Below are 25711 nucleotides of genomic sequence, written 5' to 3'. Positions count from 1 at the left end.
ATATGAGGAGTGTTCCTTTTAATCTAGTGAAAATGGTTTAGAGTCCTACCTGGGCCATTCTGTCCTATCAGAGGGCTGATATCCATCACTGATGCCCTGAAACAGGTGGGGAAACAGAGCGAGTCCATATGACTCAAGACACTGTCATGAATCCCTCTCTTTATTCCCCAGCCAATATTCAATGACAGGGCCTGCAGTGTTGAGACAATGGTTCCATTCTTCTCTCCAGCACATCCTACATTATATTTATCCCCTGTGAGGTTTCAGACCAGCGGAACGCAGAGTAATTGCAACCAAACGAAGGATATGGATGTCAGGTTGTTCAGTTCAACCTAATTATTAAAGTGTCAAAAGATGATTTTAGCATAAAGAGTTCTGTCTTTAGATTTCTTTAGAAGTAAAGAAACTGACAGATCATTTGATCTGGATTTTCTTTTCTATCTGATCTCTCAAGATACATTCTATACAATCCACCAATGTACTCCTAACCAATAACATAATTTCCATCAAAGCAGTAATGTGTCATTAACGTGTACTGCTAATGTGTCACCTGGTCCTCACAACACTAGAGAACATGAGCCTATAGAGATGTCTTCTTGTGTAAATAAGTGTCAGTGGTGCCTGGGGCTACGGGCTAACAAGAGAGCTGCCCCTGTATACTTGTTAACACCCAGACATGGCCCATAAAACTAGTCTTGACCCAGTATTTCTTGTTTTCGGTCCATGTCCCTTCCGGTCTGGGCCTGGAGAAGATGGCTGTCACAATGCCGCATAACAATACACCCTCAGGCAAGAAGTAGTCTGACCTATTTGAGCTATCGAGTTGAGACAGTTTCCACATGCTCGCTATCTGTCGCTTTCCCCTCGTGTCAGTTCCCTGGCACACCATGTCTGTGTCTGTTTTTCTTCATAACAATATGTTAAGCTTGGCTTTAAGGTGATTGAAATGCAGAGTACAGAATGAGTAATTTGTGTATGTGGCTTCCCCTGCATTGCTTGTGTTCTACATGGGGCTGGGGCAAAAACAAATGTTTATATTTGCGAAGGAACATATTGGCTTTATTTATACCAATGCACACTGACAAGCAAACATTTACAAACACAAAAAGAAACATAGATATGGAACTAGTATATGGACTACTATAGGCAGTGACAACTGTATGGGAATTCGTATTTTAACTGACTGCTAGCTTTGAAAATCGTGAAGAGACTTTCCCCACATAACTTACCCATGTGACTCACCTCTGTCTGGACACGAAGTTTCATGACGAAACTAAGGTGTGGTCACACCCGGAAGACAGGTAAGCGACACGTAGGGCCTATGCTGTTCTAAATATCTCCAAGAAAACTGTGGATTGGTGCAGTAGATCGTAAATCTTCCTCTTTATTTAAATGAATACATACACAGGTGTTGGCCGATCTTAGCAAACGCAGTTTAATATGAATTTATCTATGAGAGGGCATATTTTGATTGGCTGTTTGTCTTCGGCACACACACCTTTGGGTTTTCTGACCAATAACATTTAAATTCCATACTGTGCCTAACCGAAGGGTGGGGCCGGGGCTAAAGCACTCGTGGTGAGGAGGGCGGAGTTTGCAGTGAGGTGACGCTTTTACTCATTGTTCAGAGTATAGTCTGGGAGCAGTAGTGTGGTAGAGACGGAGGCTTCTCTTTAACAAACTGTGTTTGGAGCAACGTAGACTTGGAATATTCGAAAACAACAGTCGTATTTCGACAGGTAAGTTTGCATTTTGACCGTATCTTTCTAGTCCTGTTGAGAGAGAGTGCGATGTACATTTCAACTTACTAGCCTACCGCGCAGTTTAGTCTTGTTAGGGAAGTGGGACGTGTTATTTTGAGACGGGGTTCATTTTGTGTCGTTTTTTCTCTTTGTTATTCCTCGTTGTTGATACTTTTTAACAACCTACATAATGTAGAAATGTGTTAAGTTATGTAGTATTTCCCACTTGAGAGTTAAGTGTTGCTTTGGGTTTAATTTCAGCATGGCCACAGTCGGTTCATCATTGAATCGTTTAAAGTTTGTACTTTGTCTTTTTTGGGGGGATAAAGATTCTAGGGTCAAACACACGATTGTTTTGTCCAACCCTTGCCTTTCCAAATTGATCAAACACAATGTTGGACACGGATTATTGATTAATTCGACGTCTAACCTCATTTGAGGCTTGAACTGAAAGTCATTAGTTCTACCGTGACGTTAGATACGGGACACGATCGAAGTTCGTCTATCCTGCTCCATTGTCAAATGCACTGACCACTGTCCACACTATAGGTCGCCATAACATGCCTAACAAGTGACGAATTCCATTTTTCAGTTTGTCACTTTAAAAAAGTTGAATTGCACCGCTAAATTGTGTTCACTTAATTAAAGTGTGTGATATGTCATATCCATAAGGGAGACAGCACCTGTGTTGTTTTTTTATAAAGAACTCCTCAGGTTCAATGTTTGGGCGTTTTTCTTTTTTCTGACAAAGCGAAATGATACGAAATGCCACACCTACATTTTCATTGCCTTCACTGGTAAATTATGGACACTTGCACAGGAAAAAAAGAACTGATTACCTGCGATTATTTTGATTAGCTGCACTCAAGTGGATGAAATATTGTAAAGCAGGATGAACACCAAATTGACCTTTCACATCTCTATGGAAATGGTGTTTTGGCCTTGAAACCCCCAGCGAATCAATTGTAGGGTGGGGCGTGTGACTTGTGAAAGGTTCGCACATACATAATGGATGATGATGAATAATAAATAATAATGATAATCAGTGAGGTAGTGATACGCAAACGTGAGTCACCCCTCCCCCCCACTCTGTCACCCCCCTCCCACATGTATTTGCCAGCTCTGTCCTACATGAGCAAGGTGTTCACAATGATTACATCATTGATGGTAAACCTCATTCTCTCCACCCCATCCATGACCAAATACATTTAGCATAAGCCTTCGGTTACAGCAATTTCACTGCCCAGACATGCTACTGAAAGGATTTTGACTCACTCATTTGAGTTTGAGTGTAAATCCACTTTGACAACATGTAACTGAAATGACGTTATCTGATTCGTTAGTCTTATGCGGTTTTAGTCATTTCTAGCATCCCAACCAACTTGAATATCTGGAAAAGTCAAATTGGACACGGACAAGCCTGGAATTAGAGTTTAAACAGATGTCTGCCAAAATGCAAAGCTTGCTCTCTTCCTCTACCCCACACTGCTTACGTACAAACCCACATACCCCTCGTCTAAATAACGGGCAAAATCCCTACATAGCGTGCTCCAAAGGGTAACACGCTACCGTTCGTTGGCGACCGCCAGTGTTCTAGACCGGTGAGTCCAGCTGATGTTTTGAATGTGCCTCATGTTGAATTGACCAGAGTTCCTTCACAGCGCCAGTACATTCTGCGGGCCAGACCAACCGTGCAGGTTCTGGGCTTGTGCCACGAGGTGCAGCCGTTTGTGGTCCAGCAGCCTGGCTGGCCCGAAGCTGCACCACCCTGGGGGGGGGGGGGGGGTTTAGTCCAGAGACCAGACTGAGATATGCAGCTGGGGTTTCAACTAGCGTTAATCCGCCCCCCCCCCCCTCCACCCCCACCACACACACACACACACACACATCAACCTCCCTGCTTAATTCTCTGATATTGTCCTACATTAGGGACAGCAAGGGGCCAGGAGATCTTGCCGTTTATAAATAGGGCTACACTTTGCAAAGGGGATTAGCATAAATATACCATAACAGCCTTTGTTTCTGACGCACACACTCTCTATTTTAGTCCCGAATGGAGTTTTCTCTCCCCCCCCCCCCCCCACACACTCACACACTGTTTCTACTTTTACTGTCTGCCAACTGGATAGTCTGGTTTTGATCTCGGGACTCAGTCATCTTACTGTGTGTCGTGCCGTTTTCCTTCCACCTCCCTAGTCTTTTTCTTTCCACCTTATCTCTTTCTCTCTCTCTCCCTCCCACTGTTTCTTACACGTTCTCTCCCTGCTGGTGTCTGGGCACTCCAGGTGGCTCAGTTACACCAGTCTAATCAGCCCACACATGGGAGTGCGGCATGTGTTTCTGTGTTTGGGGTCAACTGTGATACGGGATTGAGATCCATGTGTTGCCGTGGAAGGTCAAAGGGAAGGTGGTGCGATGGCTCGGTAATCTCCACAGCGTGGTCTGGGTTTATGAAGAGATCGTCCTCAGACAATGCTGTTATCAACCCAAAGCAGGTTTGCTCTCTCCCCTGATGCCGGCTTTGCTTTCTTCTTTTTCTGTGTGACCATCCCAGAGAGACAGAATCTCAATCATTAATGTTGTGTTTGTCCTCGGACAAGGTGACTTTTGTCTTTAGGGTGAACTTGTGGGTCCATGAAAGCAGAGGAATAACTCTAGGGGCAAGGCCGGGGTACTGAAGTCTCTTCTACTGACGGCTCTTCCAGGCCTTTATCACGAAATGGCTGGGGACTTTCACGCGAGTGGAATCTTTTTACGCCCATTAAAGACGTGTCCATTTGTCAAAAGAGGCCTAGATTAGATTTTCTTTCTGGGAAAACTTGGAAGCTCTCTTGCTCTTTCGCCGGGCCCTCATCAGTGCGGTGGCACGATGTTTTAAGAGGCTGTCTAGGACTGGCATCGCCCGAATGAACCCAGCTGGGCTCACATTACTGTCACGAAGATGAATTATTCACTTAAGATGGTTTTCTGGGTTGGCTAAATGAAGGAAGAACCCCCCCGCACACACACACACCACACACATACACACACACACACACACACGTCACTTGCACTTTCCGAAGTTGTTCCTCAGCCAACTTTTAGATTCTTGAAGTCCCGTCACCCGCTTGTCAGAAACACCCAGTGCATCTGCAGATGACGGACTGTGCCAGAAATAGCTGAATCCGTTAGTGTTTCTTTATGAATATATTAACGGGTGTTTTCTTTTCATAACTGACACAGTTTCACATGCTGTTTTTTTTTGGGGGGGGGGGGGGAGTTATGTACCAGATTTCCGGACACTGAGGTAAATTCAGCTGAGCTGTGCCGTCTACCCTGCGAGTCGCCTCCTACTCATCTCTTAATTAAACTCCAGAGGCAGAGGACATGGGAGCAATGAGGGTGTGTTGGGGAGGGAACTTTTAATAACTAGGAGCAATTCACTTACTAGGCAGTTATCTGAGCGGAGAATCTTGAGCCTTTGTATGCAGACTTGACTCGCTCATTTACATTTAGTCATTTAGCAGACGCTCTTCTCCAGAGCGACTTACAGTAAGTACAGGGACATTCCCCCGAGGCAAGTAAGGTGGAGTGCCTTGCCCAAGGACACGTTATTTTTCACGGCCAGGAATTGAACCAGCAACCTTCTGATTACTAGCCCGATTCCCTAACCGCTCAGCCACCTGACTCCCTAAATTTCAGGACTTGAAACGGTGTATTGTTCACGATCTGTATGAAAACATACTGATGGTATATTTAAAATAGTCTTTCCATCTTCTTGTGTTTTTGATGGTACGTCTGGTAAGCTTTCGTGACCCATCAGACCAAACTCAGGGCAGGCTGCATTCGTCACGGTCCCATCAGATGTTCTCTCTGGTCTCCCTGGCCTCTCGTCCGGCTCCGATCTCCCTGAAATATTCATCACCTGTCTCATCGCCTCAGTGCCCAGCAGCACAACCATGCGTATCCACGCTCGCTAAGACTGCCCCCCCCCCCCCCCCCCCTTAGAGAGGAACCTCAGACAGAGCAATCTAACCAACCTGGGCAGCCCTGCAAGCCATGGAGGGACATACTCTGCGTGAATCCTCTCTTTTTCTATTCTAATAGCAATACTCTTGTGAGTCTTTTTTTTTAGATAACTTTAGGTGTCTCCTTTTTCCTCTCTCAAACAAAGCAACTGGGTCACAGTATGCCAACATCTTCCTTCCTGCTGTCCTCGGCCACAGCTAAACAATGGAGGGAACAATCCAGAGGCCAAGTCCAAAACAACTCCGCTGCCACATCCGGGACATAGGCCCTCCCCATTCTCACGACTTGATCAATCATGAGCGGGGGGAGCCACTCTGTAAACAACGTGAACGTCGAACGCGGTTTCCAGGTTACGTCGTCACAGGGCTGTGAAGACGCAACCCTTGCGTCCCCGTCCCCCCCCCTCCTACCCACTTCCCAGCAGTGTAATCTGAGCTTGTTCTGTGCGTAACGCACCTCCTCCTCTGAGGCGACAAGTTTCCTTTGGTTCAGGGGGTGGGCGCAGGGGGACTAGACGAAGACGACTGTAACCCGGCAGCTCTGACGCAGTTTTAGCGAAGAGAAGGAGGGGGGGGGGGGGGGGGGGGGGACTTTTATGACATGTCTACCAGCAGGGCTAGGGCCATTGTGCATCCTGGTGCTTGTTTATGTAATTACCTCAGGGACTGTTTGAGTAAACACGTAAGTGGGGCCAAAGTAGAGAAGGCTTTACTTGACGAGTGACTCCAAAATGAGCCCCCCCCCCGCCCCCCCCATGTAATTGCCATGTTTATTTGTCAATTGACTGCTAGCGAGGCCATCGCAGCCTTGATAATTAGCAAGGGGACAGCATTAGCGACTGGATATTTCCCCCCCCTAATGATTCCTGGTGAACACCATACACTTGCTAATGAAAAGCAACAGAACTTAAACATTATCAGCTGCGACGAGCAGCTCTATAGCTCAGTCTGTTGGCCGGCCGTTCCACGAAAAATTGCACGCGTGTACGTGGTCACGGCTATTGCGAATCATGCTTGTTTAATGCCGTCCGTGCGTTTTAAGCCTTTTAATGGATTCAATGGGCTGAATTGGAGGCCTAATCCAGTATCCAGAGTCATGAACGGCATTTGTAGCACGAGCAGATGTAAACCGTCTTCGACACGCAGATTCTTAAACGGATAAAAAGCATATGTCTTTCGTAATGCACGATCCCATCTCCAGTCGGAAGAATGTGCGCTTGCTGAGCCCTGTTTTCCCGTGCAGCCTCCTCCAGCGGGGAGCTGCACTGGGAAGCCTTTCAATGTGGTTTCCCTGTTGGGAGAGGGGATTTTGGCACGCTGGCCATTATTGTTGGATTGATAAATGGTCTCAAGTATGGGCACTTCCACCATCCAAAACCATTTACAGATTTGATATCTCTTTCTGTCTTTCTCCTGACCTTTCACCGACTTGTCTTGACACAAAGGCCTCGGGATACTTCAAACGGTCTTTTTATATGACGCTGTGAAAAAGGTTTTCAAATGGACAGCGGCAACGGAGAACTTGTTTGTCCTGACCGGAAAACGATTGTTCAGACCCCCACACGGAGTCGCCGTGTGGGCCCATGATGACCACAGCTTCCTTTCGCCCCGCCACAACGAATCCATTAGCATCAGTGTGCGCACCACTGCACATCCTCCCCGTATTGATTCGTACACAACAGCTAACCAATTAGCCCGCTGTGCCTGTTACAGCGCCGCGGCAGGGCCAATGTAGGGCGAGGGAGAGCAGACGGAAGTGTAGGAGAGCGAGAAGGAAGCCATCGTCCTGAGGGGAGGTTAAGCTTACTCTCAGCGGAGTTGTTGGTCCCTGACCACCTGCCGGACTCGCGTGAGGGATGGGCACTCGCTAGTGTGCGCGCGCGCGTCCGTACTTGTGCGTGTGTGAACCCAGCATCTGGGGAGCACTTACTGACCGCAGCCTTTTAACAGCAGCGGCTCAGCTGGCTGGCCCGCTCCTCACAAAGCCATTTAGTCTAGCGAGGGAAGTGTGTGCGTGTTTTTGGTTTTGGTGAAAAGCAACGCGAGACGGGTGCGTCACACAGGGGCGGTGCGTTTTGTTCCACGGGAGGGGGTAGGATATATGTCCCTGTATGGCTCTAACCAGATGGTTTGTAAAGCTTTACAGATGTGTGGAAATGGGCCTTAATCTGTTTGATCTGCTCGCCCCCCCCCAACTCTGCATCAATGTCTATCCACCTCCTTCCGTACAGTAACGGGAGTCTACCTAGCCGAAAGAACATCAGATGGGAATAAGCCGAGATTTGAAGTGTAAACACACTAGTCCGCTTTGCTTTGAACGTTGTAGGAGCCAATACAACACCCAGAGCCCAAGCGCCTCGCGTCTATGCCTGTCGAGTCGCACCAGATCTAGCTGCAGGCGTTTCCACGGGCTACGGGGGCCACGTTGGAATTCGGCACCAAGCCTTAATCCCTCTACCTCTGGGGGTCTCGCCTCCCTCCCCTAACCTCCCTCAGTCGTGTTTGGCTGCGAGGGCTTAGGGTAGCCGTTTTTTTTTTTTTTTTAAGCCCAAAACCTTATCTCAGTGAAGCAGGTCGGCAGCTGCTTCTCAACACCGCGGGGGCAACCGCACGACTTTATTAAGAGACCCGCAAATGGATACTTCTGGAAAGGGGGGGGGGGTTAGAGATACCTCGCTGTTGTTTTACCCCATGCTGGTTTGGGCCTCGCCCCCCCCCCCCCCCCCCGCGCGTCCACACGCACACCTACATAGGGCCACACCCATGTCGAGGCCTCGGCGGTGCAGCGAGGACACTCCCTGTCTGTCATGCCTGTGTGGGAGGCCTGGAGACGAGCCGCGTGTTCACTCACCAGCCTCGGGAGTTGAGGACCCAGCAGTCATCGAACGAGAGTGTCATTTTCCGCGTGACGGTAGGATTGCGTGTCAGTGCACAGCGAGGGGGGGGAGGGGGGGGGGGGGGGATGAGCCTGTGTTTTACACTTTGGACTGTTTTCGGGTTGTCGAAGTGAGAGCCGGAGTGAAATGTGTGTGTGGGGGGGGGGGGGGGGGGACTGAATGTACTGAGTTTGTGCGGAATGTCACACCAGGATTAGAGCGTCGGTCAGCCAAACGCCATTCATCTCCATCTCGCCCTTTCTCTCCTTTCCCCCCCTCCCCTCTCTCTTTCTATTTGTACTGGTCAGCCGGGAGCTCACCAACAGACATTCCTGCCTTTTTCGTTTTGTGAGCTTCATTTTCCCTCCAGAGCCCCAGTATCCTCTCAATCCCCTCTCCCCCAGCCACCCACCCCCTAGGACAGGAGCAGCCCGGCCAGTAGATAGTACAGAGAAGGAAGGGCAGGGTGTGGCCTTCTTTGGAAAAAGCTCGACTCACAGTTCTGGGGGGAGGAGAAATGACAAGGCACAGAAGAGTGCGAGCCTATCAGTCATTAACCACACTGCAGTGTTCAAATAAAGGCCAAAGTCCATTTCTGAGCTAACAACTGTGCGCAGTTACTCCTTTTGCCATCAGACAATGGGAAATGGTTAGCTTTGTACTGGCTTTGGTGGGGAACTCCACTACGATGTTGACATGTTCCCTCTCGAGTGCTGACGCAAACTGCACGCATCTCGCTCAGTTTGTATTTCGTACTGTCAACAACAAAAAGCTTGTTTAGATTTTGGTGGTTTCAGAGTCTTAGTTTCAGTGTAAGTGGGATGTTCCTCGTGGAGCCCCGCTCCAGCAACCCGTCCCAACACGTCTGTTTGTCTCTGTGTCTCTCTCTCTGTGTGTCTCTCTCTCTGTGTCTGTCTGTCGCTCTCTCTCTCTGTCTGTCTGTGTGTTATCTGTTCTTTACCCTATCAGCTTAATCACTGTTGCCATCTATACAGGCTGCTACAGTCGGTCAAGACAGTCACTACAAAACCACAGGCCCTGACTGGCTCTCTTTGCACCATGTCTGGGTGTGTCATTTACACATTGATGAGCTGTTACTGCGTGTGTGTGTGTGTGTGAGCAAAATGATAGAGATGAGAAGCGGGTGATTCCACGAGGTTGACAGAGGTCAAGCAACATGCAGCCACAGTGTGTGAACAATCTTGGTTGCCAAGGTGATATGGCGGGGTGTGTCGCAACACGGAAACAATCAAATCGGATCGCTTGGCTGAACTCGTTGCCGCGCCCCGGAAAACAGACTACACAAACACTTTCACATTCAAACACACACACACACACACACACACACACACACACACACACACACACACACACAATAACAGATTAACTTCAAAACACCAGAAAATCCTGCCAAATAGACTTGGCACATGTTAGAATGGATCCAACAAGCTTTGTCGTTGAAGCGTTGTTTGTTTAACGACCGTTATATCTACTGTTGTTGGAGACTGCCAGACTTCTAATCTTCGCATGAGTTCCAAACTTCAAATGTGCAGCCCGTTATTGGGATGGTAAACTTAATTGGACTAATTGGTGCGAGTTGGCACTCCCAAGCTTGGGAATAGGAGAACCACACCTTTCATGGCAACAGAGAAGAGGGGGGAGGAAAAAAAAGCAAGTCAGACATGGCCCCTTGCATGTTGCTGCAAGAACTGCTTTCTCTTTTGGCAACACCCATAGGATGAGCCCCCCCCCCCTACCTCCATCCAAAGCTGGGTGACTGGTTCGTGACTCATTCTCCTGTATCCAGTGAGGTTGAGGTGAGGTGGATACCTCACAGACACACGAGGACTGATGGTTGATACACACACACACACACACACACAGAGGAATTAAGCTCCCATGGCAGGGTGTGGAGACAGATTTTGACTCACCAGACTGTCAATTTGTCAAGATAAGCATTCCCATTCTCTAGAGAGGGAGTCATGGTTCACAAGAAGACACTCTGGCATTAGTATTAGTACACACACACACACACCCATACAGAGAAGGTTGCCCTGGCCTAGGGAGCGAAACTTAACTCTCACTCTCTCACACACATCTACACACGCGCTCCCTACGCTTAGCTCCAGGGCAAACACTGAAGGGAGTGGTACTATCATTCACACCTCTAACAGGCTGACTGCTTGGCAGACACTGACACACAGAGTAACTCCAAACCTGTCATATCCAGATCCAGACAAGACCAGCATTTCACTGGTCCTGTAGTATTACTGCGCTACCATTAACTCACTTATATAAATATGCTTTTCTTTTCTTTTTTATGGGGGGGGGGGGAGAAACCATGATTTATATTATATAAATATTATATATAACATGAACGATCCAATAGTGTTATGTTTAAACAATGATGATAATGATAGGTGTAAATTATATTTTGTCTATGGTTCAGTCAGTTGGTGAAATGTACTTTATGTAGCCTATGCAAATTCCAAGATGCACAATATGCTGGCCAAGACACGCAAGGTAAAGTTTCTGGAAGGAATTTTAAGTGCATTTCTCACCGCGCACCAACACGCCATGTAGACGCAGTTTGGGATTGTTGTGGGAAACGTGTTCATCTTTTACAAGAGGAGTAGGCATTCAGAAAGCTTTTTCTTGTGACGATGCACTCAACGACACAGCGCCGTCCAATCATGTCAGCCAACCTTAGAAATTACATTTACATTTAGTCATTTAGCAGACGCTCTTATCCAGAGCGACTTACAGTAAGTACAGGGACATTCCCCCGAGGCAAGTAGGGTGAAGTGCCTTGCCCAAGGACACAACGTCAGTTGGCATGACCGGGAATCGAACTGGCAACCTTCGGATTACTAGCCCGATTCCCTCACCGCCCAGAAATGCTCACCGCTCAGAAATGAGCAAAGGAGGGCCATAGTGAGGTGCAAGGCCATTTATTTTTATGTTGTAGACCGTCGGCGATGGGAACGTTAGTGAATGAAATGGGTACTCTGTGTTGTATTTTAAGCGGGCATTTCAAACTGTCGGTTGGGCATTTGTGACCCACTCCGCTCTGAAAATAAGTGCCGACCAAAATAGTTCAAACGCTACATTTTAAATGCATGTCTCTTGCAGTCAATTGTTGTACGATTATGCGACAGCACGAGTTACACGATTTCCATGAACGTGGGGGAGAAAAAAACAAAACAATAACATAGATCAAGAAGCAAATGCGTGTACATATTTACATACTCTCACACACTTGGCCTTTGCTCTTTGGGAGAATGGCACCAAACAGTAACTGAAGGCTCACCCCACACACGAACACAAACTCACACAGTCTCTCACACGTTGTACACGCACGGCATGTCAACTATGCGCCCTGCGAAGAATCTCGTCACTCCAGTTACAGACCCAGCACCGCAAACATCTGAAAAAGCCAACGACACAGAGTGGAGAACTGGAGATATTGTCTCCGCTGCAAGTGTGTGCACTGTCACAACCAATTACAGATGTCTCCTTTACACAAGTGTAAATTGCCGTCAGCTACGAAGAGTTGAAATGGAGACCCTGGTTGGATGACAGAGCATCTCAGAGCAGAGTTAAAATATGACGGGGGGATATCCTCCAATCTCTTCCCATGATATGTTGGGTCTGTTGACACAACGAGGAAGTCTTCAAACAAATGTTTTTGGTGTTGGCAGTAGTAGACTGAATGGTATGCGCTAATTTGCAAGCATTTAGATGAGGGCATAACATGAGTGTTGGGGGAAACTAGATGGAAATGGCTTGTGAGAAAGAAATGGGGGGTGGGGGTGGGGGGGGGGAGCGGTGAGTGACGGCAAGGATTTAAAGAGAGGGAGGTGGAGGAGGGGGTCGGTCAGAGGGCAATACTGCTCAGAGCCTTGACTAAAATGCAAGGAGGGCTTAGGCTTGATGGAGACTAGGAGCCACACTCGGGTACTGGAAAGTAAAAGTACAGATTGTGCGGGCCGTGTCCGGGGGAAAGAACGCGTTGGAGGTGTGTGACAGATGGTGTGTGGTGAGCAAGTCTGCAGTACCACCTACATGCAGAGAGACAGGAAGAAGGTATCCCTGTTCAATTGTGAAATGAGACAGTGACACACCCAAACTGGGCGTAGGGGTGTCTCAGTTGCCAAGGTGTGGATGACTAGGACAAACTGTGTGAATATCGGTTTCACACACACACACACACACACACACACACACACACACACACACACGAAACCTGTCAGGCTGGTTAATCAGCGAAGCGAGCAAGCATCCCAATCTCATGGCCGTATGGGCGCTGGCTTGGGTCAAAGGTTTGGTGGTGTGTGTGTGGGAGGGGGGGGGGGGGGGTGGGGTGGGGTGTCAGCATTCCTGTCTTTCAGCTGTCTCTCCGCCCCCTCGTGCGCTCGTCCAATGACTCCTGGTTTCTCTCTGTGTTTTGTAACTGCGGATAAAATGTGCTCACCTTGTGGTGAAATAAATGTAGAACAAAGGAGAACTTTAAATAACATAGGCTTGCTAATATTGAAGCTCTGTCAGGTATTTGGCTTGTTGTTCTATAATTATTTTTTTTTTTACATCAATGTAAGTGTGTTTTTATATTTATTTATGTGTATTTGTCTGTTGTTTTTGTCTTGCAGTCATTCCTTGTTGTTCTTGGTTTAAGCCCAGGAGGCGAGGATGGAAATGCAAAGTAAGTATTTGAAGGAATAAAAATACTTGACCCTCTTCAGTCCTGATTAGTCTCTTTCTCCTTCTCCTTTCGCATCATCTCATTCTATCATGTTGATCCTCTTTCTGTTCTTCCTCTTCTACTGTCAACTTCTCTGTCCAGTAGTACACTTGACATGATAGATTACATTACACAAACTATACTATCTATATGTCCATATTGGGCCAAAAACCACTTTCTACCCCAATCTGACTCCTCTTTCTCTCTCTCTCAAACACTATCCGTCCCTCCCTACCTGTCTCTCTCCGTCTGTCTCTCTCCCTCTGTCTCTCTCCCTCTGTCTCTCTCCCTCTGTCTCTCTCCCTCCGCCTCTCTACCTCTCCCTCTGTCTCTCTCCCTCTCCCTCTGTCTCTCTACCTTTGTCTCTCTACCTCTCCCTCTGTCTCTCTCCCTCTGTCTCTCTCCCTCTCCCTCTGTCTCTCTACCTCTCCCTCTGTCTCTCTCCCTCTCCCTCTGTCTCTCTCCCTTTGTCTCTCTACCTCTCCCTCTGTCTCTCTCCACGTCCGCTCCTCTCTCCCCTCCCTCCCCAGTGGGCGAGCCCGAGGGCCTGGTCAAGGTGTCTGAGTGGCAGCAGACGTACTACGCCGGAGACTCCGGGATCCAGTCGGGGGCGACCACGGTGCGCGACGACGAGGGGACCGAGTACAGCAGCAGCAAGCACTACACCGTCACCACGGTCACCGCTGCGCACCCTGCCGGTAACACACACACACCCACACACACAGCAATACATTGACTTGTTATGGGGACACACACACGTCAAACGTATCAGTGTCTTCCTGGTACCACTGGCCACACACACACATGCACATAGAAGTCTTTTGACATACCATATTGACACGTCGTAATAAAGCAACTCTTTATTGAGCCTAGATAAGACGACCAGAGATATGAAGCCCAATAAAATCTATCAAGACAACACCACTGCCTTCTAACGATTAGAAAACGACCCCCCCCCACCCATCCACCCACCAAACCACCGTCCTCCTCCTGGACACACACACACACACACGTAGCAATCTATGGAATAGCCACAGCATGGATGGTTACCATGCTGTCGACTTACAATATTGACACACTGTAATAAAACCACTCCCTTTTATCGTACCTCGATATAAAGACCAGTATATAAGAGATATGTAGATATTTTGGTTTTTCACAATGTATGCTTCATGTTTTGGCTACCCGCAATGATTGGGGCTAACTCGTTGTTATGATCAGTGACCTATGCACTTTTGTAAAGCTCTCTCCTGGAAGTCGCTTTGGATAAAAGCGTCTGCTAAATGAATAAATGTAAATGCATCCCAATAAAAATCAATCGGAACAACAGCACGGCCTTCTAAGGCGAAGAATATGACCGCCCAGCCTCTGTCCTCCTTCCTCGACCGCCCCCCTCTCCCCCCCCCAACAGAGGTGGAGTCCCAGTACACCATGACGAGGGCCCAGCGCGTCCGCGCCGCCATGTTCCCCGAGACGGTGGCGGAGGGCACGGCCATCCTGTCCACGCAGACCGACCCGTCCCAGATGACCAACGTGCAGCGGCTGGCCGAGCCCTCGCAGATGCTCAAGACGGCCATCGTCCACCTCATCAACTACCAGGACGACGCGGAGCTGGCCACGCGTGCCATCCCCGAGCTCACCAAGCTGCTCAACGACGAGGACCAGGTGGGTGGGGGCGGGGCTAACGGGTGATTGGACAGATGGGGGGGGTGGCGGGGCTAACGGGTGATTGGACAGATGGGGGGCGGGGGTCGGGGCTAACGGGTGATTGGACAGATGGGGGGGGGGGGGGGAGGGGCTAACTTGGGGTCGTCTAATTGGTTGTAGACTGGTGGGTTTTGGTTTTATTGCTCCTTTTATTTACTGTTTGACCTGTTTGTTGTTGCTATGGATGAGCTGGAGATTCGCCCTCTTGTCTGTTTTTATGTGGTAGCAGCTGGGCAAGTGTGTTTAGATGGATCGTCTGTAGGCCTTTGCGGTAATGGGGTGCTTCGGGGGGAGACAAGTTGATAGCCCAGAAAGACGAGGAGATCCTTAAAAAGGATTGATGACCAAAAAAAACACCCGTCTAACCTTCCTCCACAACCGTGTAAACCCCTCATTCGCAAAGTGTCCTTAGGTATCTTAAAGGTGCGAAATGAAACCGAATATTTACTCCGCGAGACGGGAACCTGTGTTAAAATGTTGTCGTCCCCCCCCCCCCACCCAGGTGGTCGTCAACAAGGCGGCGCTGATCGTCAACCAGCTGACCCGCAAGGAGGCGTCCCGCCGCGCGCTGATGGCGTCTCCCCAGATGGTGGCGGCGGTGGTGCGCGCCATGCAGAACACGGGCGACATGGAGACGGCGCGGGCCACGGCCAGCATCCTGCACAACCTGTCCCACCAGAGGGAGGGGCTCCTGTCCATCTTCAAGTCGGGCGGCATCCCCGCGCTGGTCCGCATGCTCAGGTGAGGGGGCTTCAGAAGGCTTTCCTCTGGCCTAGTCGCCCTCCCCGGTCTTTTGTTTGGCGAAGTCTGCCACGGGGTCCCGGTGACCTCCCTACCCACCCCCCACCCCCCCCCCCCCCCCTCACTGCCTCCACCAAGCGCACACTCGCTCACACGGTCTCTTCTGCTTTTCTACTCCCGTCCTATACACACACACACTTCTCCTTATTTCCTCCTCTCTCATTTTTCCCGTGCCTCTTCCTGCCCCCAACAAAGTCGCAATGACGACAAAGTAAAAACGTTTTTTTATTGTTGTTTTATTGGATTTCTAATGAAATCCCCCCCCCCCCCCCCCCTCCCCTCCTTGGCCCAGCTCTCCCATGGAGTCGGTGCTTTTCTACGCCATCACCACCCTGCACAACCTGCTGCTGCACCAGGAGGGAGCCAAGATGGCGGTGCGCCTGGCCGACGGCCTGCAGAGGATGGTGCCCCTGCTGAAGAAGAGCAACCCCAAGTTCCTGGCCATCACCACCGACTGCCTGCAGCTGCTGTCCTACGGCAACCAGGAGAGCAAGGTGTGTGTGTGGTGGTTTTGTAGGTGTGTGGTGGGTGTTTTTTGTAGTAGCCTATCCCTGGTTGTGTGTGTGTGTGTGTGTGTGTGTGTGTGTGTGTGTGTGTGTGTGTGTGTGAGAGATGACTGTGTGAATATGCGCCTGTGAGACTTGTGTGAGGGAGGGCGGGGACTTGCATGTTTGGACGTGCTGGTGTAGTTGGAACATCTGTGCGCGTGTGGAAGTCAGAGTTTGCATGTGTTAACCTGTGGTTTTGCAACTGTGTGGGTGTGTGTTAGAGGTCGTTTATTGTGTGAAGATCATCAACGTGCACATGCACATATGGGCAGGTCTCCGTTTTGCCAATCCGACGCGCGCAATTCCCAGCAGGTTACCGAATATTTGAGGAAGGTCCTACCACGACCCGCAAGTCGCCACACGAGGGCACCGCGACCCGTGGCCGATGTGGAAACCGTGTTTTCAGCGTTAACGGCCCGTTTTGAATGTCTGAAGTAACTCTCTGCGTGTCTCCTCCAGCTGATCATCCTGGCGAACGGGGGTCCCGAGGGGCTTGTCCACATCATGAGGAACTACAGCTACGAGAAGCTGCTCTGGACCACCAGCCGGGTGCTCAAGGTCCTCTCCGTGTGCCCAAGCAACAAGCCCGCCATCGTCGAGGCCGGTGAGTCGCCGGACGACATCTTTTTTTGTTTGTTTGGGGGGGGGGGGGAGACGAAGTGCCTTTTGTTGATACTTTATATGTATTCATTTACCAGACCCTTTTATCCAAAGCATCGTAGAAATGATGCATGTTGTAAGTGCCGGAGATAATTAAGGACTAGTAAGCGCACAGGTCTAACGGTGTTATGGGGGTCGGTGCCAACGAGCGATCTGTATCTGATCACTGTTCAACAACGATACAACGACATCTATTAATCGTGTACTTCTTCGGTGACGTGTCTAGTTATTTTGCCCGTTTAACAGCGTTCTCTCTCTCTCCCCTCTTCCAACAATCCAGGTGGGATGCAGGCGCTGGGGAAACACCTGACTGGCTCGAGCCAGCGTCTCATGCAGAACTGCCTGTGGACGCTGAGGAACCTGTCGGACGCCGCCACGAAGCAGGTCGGCCATTTTGGCTCTCTTCCCGACCCCCCCCCTACCCTTCACCTCACATTGTTGCTCCTTCAATCCCAAGGCTTCTCGTCACTTTTCACCATACCTTTTTGATGAGATTTTTTTTTTTATATATATACTTTGTCGTTAGGTCATTTAAAAACGTCGTCCCTGGTGGTCATTCTCTTTGTCCTCGTTTCCCTTTTGGATTACTTTCGTTCCGACTGACTGAAATAAAACGTTTGAACAAAACCTAAACGACAACGACGACAACAGGACTAACTTCCTCTTCCTCCTCTCCCCTCCCCCCCTCCCAGGACGGCCTGGACAGCCTGCTGCAAGTCCTGGTCGGCCTCCTCAGCTCCGACGACGTCAACATGCTCACCTGCTCCACGGGCATCCTGTCCAACCTGACCTGCAACAACGCGCGCAACAAGTCCCTGGTCACCCAGGGCAACGGCGTGGAGGCGCTCATCCACGCCGTTCTGCGCGCCGGCGAGAAGGAGGACGTGGCCGAGCCGGCCGTGTGCGCCCTGCGGCACCTGACCTCGCGCCACCCGGACGCCGAGCTGGCGCAGAACGCCGTGCGCGTCCACTATGGCATCCCCGCCATCGTCAAGCTGCTCAACAAGCCCTACTACTGGCCCGTCATCAAGGTAGGGAGGCAGGGTGGTAGTAGGATGGATTGAGGTGGGGAGGGGAGGGAAGAGGGAGGGAGGGATTGAGGTGGGGAGGGGAGGGAAGAGGGAGGGAGGGATGGATGGAGGTGGGGAGGGGAGGGAAGAGGGAGGGAGGGATGGAGGTGGGGAGGGGAGGGAAGAGGGAGGGAGGGATGGAGGTGGGGAGGGGAGGGAAGAGGAGGGAGGGATGGAGGTGGGGAGGGATGGAAGAGGAGGGAGGGATGGAGGTGGGGAGGGGAGGGAAGAGGGAGGGATGGAGGTGGGGAGGGATGGAAGAGGAGGGAGGGATGGAGGTGGGGAGGGGAGGGAAGAGGGAGGGAGGGATGGAGGTGGGGAGGGATGGAAGAGGAGGGAGGGATGGAGGTGGGGAGGGATGGAAGAGGAGGGAGGGATGGAGGTGGGGAGGGATGGAAGAGGAGGGAGGGATGGAGGTGGGGAGGGATGGAAGAGGAGGGAGGGATGGAGGTGGGGAGGGATGGAAGAGGAGGGAGGGATGGAGGTGGGGAGGGATGGAAGAGGAGGGAGGGATGGAGGTGGGGAGGGGAGGGATGGAAGAGGGGGGAGTAGTGGGGAGGAAGGAAGGAAGGATGTTGAAGAGGGATGTAGGAAGAGGAGGGAGGGAGGAAGAGGGGATGGAGGTTGGGAGAGCTATAGGTGAAGGGAGGGAGAGATATAGGTGGAGGAAGGGAGAGGTGGAGGAGGGATAGAGAAGCAGACAACCAGCCCCACCACAGCCGTGTACGTCGAGGAGAGAGGAGACGGGAGAGACGACCCGCTAAGACGAACCCATCGCACAAAGAAAGAACCGGGTGGGAAGGAAGTGACGAGAAAGAATCACGTTGCCCTAACGACCCCCCCCCCCCCCCCCACTCCTTCTCCAGGCTGTGGTGGGTCTGATCCGTAACCTGGCACTGTGCCAGGAAAACCAGGTGCCCCTGAGGGACGCGGGTGCCATCCCTCGCCTGGTCAACCTGCTCCTGAAGGCCCACCAGGACGCCCAGAAGCACGGATCCTCCAACAAGCACACCTACCAGGTCTGCTTTGTTTACCTTCTTCAAAGCCTCAAAGAGGCTTTTCCTCTTTGAGGCCTAATTATGGTCTATTTTTTTAATGTGAATCCCTGCTAACAACAGCATGTTGTAAGCCTTTGATGTAACAGCATAGCTTATTTGAAGGTTGTTTGGGTGCCTTGATGATGAAAACAAACTCCTCTTTTATCTAGAAGATTGAAATAACATTACATAGAAAAGACGCACTACATGCTATGGACATAATCAATAATGGTGTGTGTGTCTCTCAGGATGGAGTGAGAATGGAGGAGATTGTGGAGGGCTGCACAGGAGCCCTGCACATCATGGCCCGAGACCCAGAGAGCAGGGGAGAGATCGCCAGCATGCAAACCATCCCACTGTTTGTGCAGGTGAGGCGCAGCCGGGTGTTATAGTCGAGGAGAGAGGAGACGGGAGAGACTCTTGGACTCTGTACCAAGAGAAGACCCCAAAACACAGAACAAACACAATTTATACAGGAGGGCATGATGGGATGATTGCTGATTGGACCCAGGTGAACGGCATCACGGAAGGGAGGGAGGGATGGATGAGCGGAAAACCAGGGGCGAACCAGCACCACCTGCGGAACACACAGAACAGAACACACACAGGAACACAACACAGAGAACACCAACACGCTCAAGGCACACTGAAACAGACAGATAGGGGGGGACGTAACACCGGGACTTTGGAGCGTGTGCATGCGCGTGCATGCGTGCTGGATCGATTGATAACCTTCCCCTGTGTGTTTTGCGGATCGGATCGTCACCTTTTCTGCGTAGGCCCTGCGCTTGAAGTGTGTGTGTGTGTGTGTGTGTATGCATATGTTAACCCCCCTCCCTCGCCCCCTCTCCAGCTGCTCTACTCGCCGGTGGAGAACGTGAAGCGCGTGGCGGCGGGGGCGCTGTGCGAGCTGGCGCAGGACAAGCAGTCGGCCGAGCTGATCGACGCCGAGGGCGCCTCCGCGCCTCTGATGGAGCTGCTGCACTCCAACAACGAGGGCATCGGTGAGACACGCACACACACACACACACACACACACGGAACAGGGCCGGCACTCTGCATGTTTTGTCAGGACACACACACAAGATGGAAACGGTTTCGTTTCCGGAACACTTGTCGCCGACTGAAATGTTGCCTCCGTGGATTGTTTAGGCCCGGTTTACTAACTCCCTAAATGCCACCAAACGATCCTCACAGTTGCTATAGAAACTAAATGAGTAACCTCCATCGATTCCCTTTCGTCGTCTTCTCAGCCACCTACGCCGCCGCCGTCCTCTTCCGCATCTCCGACGACAAGAACCCCGACTACAAGAAGCGCGTGTCCGTGGAGCTCACCCACTCCCTCTTCAAGCACGACCCCGCTGCCTGGGAAATGGTGAGTGGCTCAGGTTAAGACTGGTGCTCTGGCGCCCCCTGCGGGGAAAAATGAGCAATTGTCTTTTGGCAACCAAACTTTGCCCGTGGTAATGAATAAATACGCGCCTGCCAACAGTGTATTGTTAAAGAGAAACGGCGGTGAGAGGCTTTTGTAATGTCCATTTTAATATCCGTGCATAAACGTTGTTTGAGTAAGTTATTTGGTTTTAACTGTCTGCCACAAAGTGACTGATGTTCAAATGCTTGGGCATGTTGACAGTGTTTTGAACTTTGGCCTCTTGTGACCTCCATCCCCCCCCCTCCCCTCAGGCACACAACACCGTCCCCATGGAGGCTGGCTACGGAGCAGAAGGTGAGTCCCTAGGCCTGGGTACGAGGTGCCCTCGCGGTGTATCCCAAAGCGGTGCGCGCTCTACACTCTCTTGGCTCCGCAGCCAAACGACTCCGAAGGCCACTGTAATTCCAGGGCATTCCAACCGAACGCAGCATAAATGTTGAAAGCGGGGGGGGGGGGGGGGGGGACCTAGATGGGGATGGCTTGTATGGGGTGTGGTTTGGTTTGGACAGGTGTGGTTTGGTTTGGACAGGTGTGGTTTGGTTTCGAGAGGGCATGTTTCGGCTCGGTACTAACATGGGAGCCCACATACCGATTGTCTTGACGTGCGCGCGCGTGTGTGTCTTCCTCTCTTGTAGAGATGGACCAAGTCTACCACCCGGGCTACCATGGTGGATACCCGAGTGACATGCCCGATGTCATGGATGGGGAGGTGATGGGCATGGGCATGCCTGAGGAATACCAGGCCAGCATGGGCTACGACATGAGGCCACCGTACTCTGACAACTACTAGGATGGTGAGAAGTGAGAACAGCCTACAGCTGGATCTGAAGGACCAGATCTCAACCCGCGTACTTCTGTGTTTTATAAATCCACGTAAACCTTATTTTTCTTCGTTTTTTGTTGTTGTTTTTTTTCTCCTTCTATTCAGCAAACGCTAAAGGGATGACGGTCTGAAAAAGGAGAAGATGGATTGGGGGGGGGGAGTGGAGAAATGGATGGAAACGATCAGTAGAGGGAGAGATGACAGAAGGGTCCGACTCGGACCTCCCTCCGATGTAATATATGCAGTTAGCATTGACCATGGGACTCATAATCTAACAGGGCTTGTGTTTGTTGTTTGATGATGATCGTACTGATAATAATACTGATGATGATGATGAGGAGGATGCACATAGGTTTTAAGCAGAGGAGGCTTTTTTGAGGGTGCGTATGCTTTCGTGTGGGTAATCTATGCCAAAGAGATTTTTTTTATTTTGTGACGATAATCATATAGCTGCCCTTTCTTTCTTTCCCCCCGCCGCCTTCATTTTATAAACGACACTAAGTACGAAACACTGCCAGGGGCGACTCGACATGTACAGCTCACCCTTTTTGTGTTGTTTTTTTTCCGTTCGTTTGCTTCTCTGCGCCTTTTGTAACGGACACCGTTTTAACATGTTGTTTTAACATTACGCGTTTAAACTTCTCCCACTGACTCCCTCCCCTCCCCCCCCCCCCCCCCCCCCCCCCCACCGGTTGAGTGAGTTAGTTGAGTGAGTCAGTTGAGTTGTTTCTGACTCAGTGGTGTATTCTCCTGCTTTCTCTATTGACTCATTTGTGTAGAAGGGAACATGAACAACCCGACCAGTGGGCTTTACACAACCAAGAACGATGAATACAATAAGTCAACTACTGACAGGGAATATGTCTTTCTACAACAACAAAAAAATGTTTTTACTTAAAAAATTTGTTTAAGAAAAATAAAGATTATATTAAACTACATCTAGACTATTTTCTTTTTGTGAGGTGGGACAAACACTTTCCTGTTGGATCGCGTTTCCGAGGAGCACTTTTACGAGCGAGGTGATAGTACGCCTGACTATGGCAGAACGTCTTGTTTCATTAGTATGTATAAACAAAGTAAACATAAAGTAAATGCGTTCTTTTTTATGAGGTTGCTGAACAGCTACAAATTCACACCTCGGTGCTTTACACCTCAGGAAAAATGGCAAAAGTGAGGTCAAAATCCAATTTTATTTGTGCTATGAGTACATTGTGATTTTATTTCGTATATTTTCTTTACTCTTGATTGTTGGTCATGGAGAGGTTGTCTTTTGGTTTTCTTTGTTGATGCACAGTCATCCCTATAAATACACAGAAGGTAAAGCTATGTTAGGGAACTAGACTTGCAGAGGAAACATAGCACTGGAATGCAAAAACCAAAACCTGTTGTACCTGACTAATAACCACCTGCTTGTTTTGGAGGGACAATGGAAAACACCGTCACATCTTCCATGCCACAGAAGGAACAAGACCCATCTATATTTAGACATATTTTATACAATATTACCATGTTTTGGGGTATATTTGACTTGTATCCTTAGATCAAGTTGATGTGTTCCATAACGATCAATCTGTCCGTCATGTCTGTCAGTAGTTCTGGCAACAGTCTTCCATCCTGTTGTTTTCCCTTCAAGTTAGGCTCCTCGATTTTTTCCCCTGAACTTTCCTTCACTTTAAAGAACAAAAACCATGTATGAACAAATGTCCATTAGGCTCCAGACCTGCAACATTGTTCTGGTTTAATGATACTTTAATCGGGCTTCAAGAGAAACGTGTATAGTAATTGGCATGATAGTTCATCGTTGAGCCGTACTCACTGTCAGGGGCAATGAAGCTGTAGCTGTTCCATCTCTTCATCCCTGGCCAGGTTATCCAAGGTATCTCACGTTCAAATGGCATCGTCTCCTGAGCTCCAAAAAAATGTTAAAATCAGGTACAACGCAGGTGTTCTATTGCACTTTAACATCGCCTACTTACAACGCAATCCTTTCAACGCCTGACAAACACTGGAGACGGGAAATACAATGTCTGCAGTATCCACAGTGAAAATGTGACACTGACTCAACAAAGCACCCAGAACCAGCAGGTTCACTTCCCGCTTGTAATACAGTTTTACCACTGGGTGGCAGCAACAAGCACATTGATTGTGACTTCACCGACTATAGGAGATGACTTTGATTATACTTTACCTATCAAATTGTACGCCCTACATGGTGGTGGTGGACCACGACAGTGTTCCTTGACTGGTGCCCAGGACCACCGATTCTACTCTGAAGTATCTCAGACAGCCTTTTGTTTCTAAGGCTTAAAAGAGGGCTGACATGCTGTGGACGGCTGCATCTCAAATGTCAAGGTCGATGGGACACCTCGATGCAGATATACTGCATCTGTACGCATTTAAAAAAAAAACTTGTTCACAAGTTCCATTTAATGACAACACATGAAGGGTATGAAGAGATTCTGAAGTTGGAGTACAGCTCGGGTTGCATGTATGTGCAGGTTGATTTGCCTGGATTGAATATTGTCCAAAAAAACTAAACTAATTCCCCTATGTTTGAAGGAAAATGGGAAACTGAACAGCGTATTAACATTAACCAAAAAAGGCCAATACCAATGGAATTACAGTGATTTGACTCTGGGTTAAATCAGAACAAGAATGGTCAAGGTCAGGTTAATATACACATTTAATAACATTGCAAATGAATGAAATCATTTAAAAGGCAAACATGTTACAAAATGAAGGTTAAATCTTACCTACTTTACCATGATTATTGTAAACCAGAGATAGAAAGCAAGATGTGAGGAAGGAGAAGGAGTAGGACAAGCCAGAGCTGAGGAGAAGGTCTCAGGAGATGAAGAATCCACAGAATAATGCTTCACAAATCCCTTTAAACACAAGGACAACCAATCACACCACATCTTGGCCCTTACTTATCCAAATAGGACTAGCAATGCTACAGTAAGTTGCACAATGAGATGTGAGAGGCATCAAGTAGAGACTTTGTCCAGCAACTCCATATTTTAACACATGAGAAGTGGGGGCAGGTTGACACCCAGCGTTACAATTCTCTTTACTCTTGATTGTTGCCATGTTGGTCATGGAGAGGTTGTCTCTTGGTTTTCTTTGTTGATGCACAGTCATCCCTATAAATACACAGAAGGTAAAGCTATGTTAGGGAACTAGACTTGCAGAGGAAACATAGCACTGGAATGCAAGAACCAAAACCTGTTGTACCTGACTATAATAACCGCCTGCTTGTTTTGGAGGGACAATGGATAACAGTCACATAAACCATATGCCACAGAAGGGAGTAGACCCATGTACATGGAGACATTTTATACAATATTACAATGTTTTGGGGTATATCTGACTTGTACCCTTAGATCAAGTTGATGTGTTCCATAACGATTATTCTGTCCATAATTTCTTCTTTCAGTAGTCAGCTGGCTACAGTCTTCCATCCTGTTGTTTTCCCTTCGAGTTAGGCTCCTTTAATTTGTTCCCTGAAACTTTCTTCACGTTAAAGAACAAAAACCGTGAACAAATGTGCATTAGGCTCCAGACCTGCAACATTGTACTGGTTTACTGATACTTTAATCAGGCTTCAAGAGAAACGTGTATAGCAATTGGCACGATAGTTCCTAGTTGAGCCGTACTCACTGTCAGGGTCATTGAAACTGAAGCTGGCCGTTCTCTTTATCCTACCTCCCGGCCAGGTTATCCCAGGCATTTCACGTTCCAATGGCACGGTCTCCTGAACCTCAAAAAAAGAAATGTTCAATTCAGCTACAACATTTCAAATGCTCCGTTTACATTTTCCTAGGGGGCGAATTACATTTTTTATTATAATTTCGGACAGGGTGCGTGGTTGCCTGTCGTAGCGTAGCACATTTATATTTTTATATCAATATATTGGGGGGGGACATTTTGACCAGATTTGAATATTGGGGGGATGTGTGTCCCCCCCCCAATATTCATTATTTTATATATATATCAATTCATTGTGATTACGGCCTTTATCATCGCCCTCTTACGACGCAATCCTTTCAACGCAACGCCTGACGAAAACAAGAGACAGGAAAGATGAGGTCAATTATAGAGACGACTCAAGCTGAAATCAGACCAGCAGGTTCACTTCCCGCTTGTTATACAGATTTACCACTGGGTGGCAGCAACAAACACATTGATTGTGACTTCAACGACTATAGGAGATGACTTCGATTATACTTTACCTCTCAAATTGTACACGCTACATGGTGGTGGT

General features: G+C 49.1%; 1 protein-coding gene and 1 long non-coding RNA gene across 3 annotated transcripts; one reads left to right on the top strand and one right to left on the bottom strand.

The window, feature by feature from the left end:
* Nucleotides 1–1574: 1574 nt before the first annotated feature.
* On the top strand, nt 1575–22385 carry LOC134008530 (junction plakoglobin-like). Its single transcript, XM_062447943.1, has 16 exons — nt 1575–1739; nt 13275–13327; nt 13897–14064; nt 14778–15031; nt 15576–15814; nt 16167–16368; nt 16882–17026; nt 17363–17466; nt 17775–18113; nt 19019–19171; nt 19438–19557; nt 20043–20193; nt 20443–20564; nt 20876–20918; nt 21260–21418; nt 21553–22385. The coding sequence occupies exons 2-15, from the start codon at nt 13315–13317 to the stop codon at nt 21412–21414; spliced, it is 2208 nt and encodes a 735-aa protein (XP_062303927.1). The 5' UTR covers nt 1575–1739; nt 13275–13314; the 3' UTR covers nt 21415–21418; nt 21553–22385.
* Nucleotides 22100–25500, bottom strand: LOC134008531 (uncharacterized). 2 transcript variants are annotated; one of them, XR_009928140.1, is made up of 4 exons: nt 25482–25500; nt 23264–23351; nt 22954–23117; nt 22100–22747 (listed from the first exon to the last, which is right to left on the bottom strand). It is a non-coding gene; the product is annotated as an uncharacterized LOC134008531 (long non-coding RNA). The 2 variants fall into 2 exon arrangements; XR_009928139.1 differs by lacking the exon at nt 25482–25500 and adding an exon at nt 23424–23550.
* Nucleotides 25501–25711: the final 211 nt, after the last annotated feature.

This window comes from Osmerus eperlanus, chromosome 22 (genome assembly GCF_963692335.1).
Source record: "Osmerus eperlanus chromosome 22, fOsmEpe2.1, whole genome shotgun sequence".
NCBI lineage: Eukaryota > Metazoa > Chordata > Actinopteri > Osmeriformes > Osmeridae > Osmerus > Osmerus eperlanus.
The sequence above is the reverse complement of the archived record's forward strand: the minus strand, read 5'-3'. Positions and strand labels throughout refer to the sequence as shown.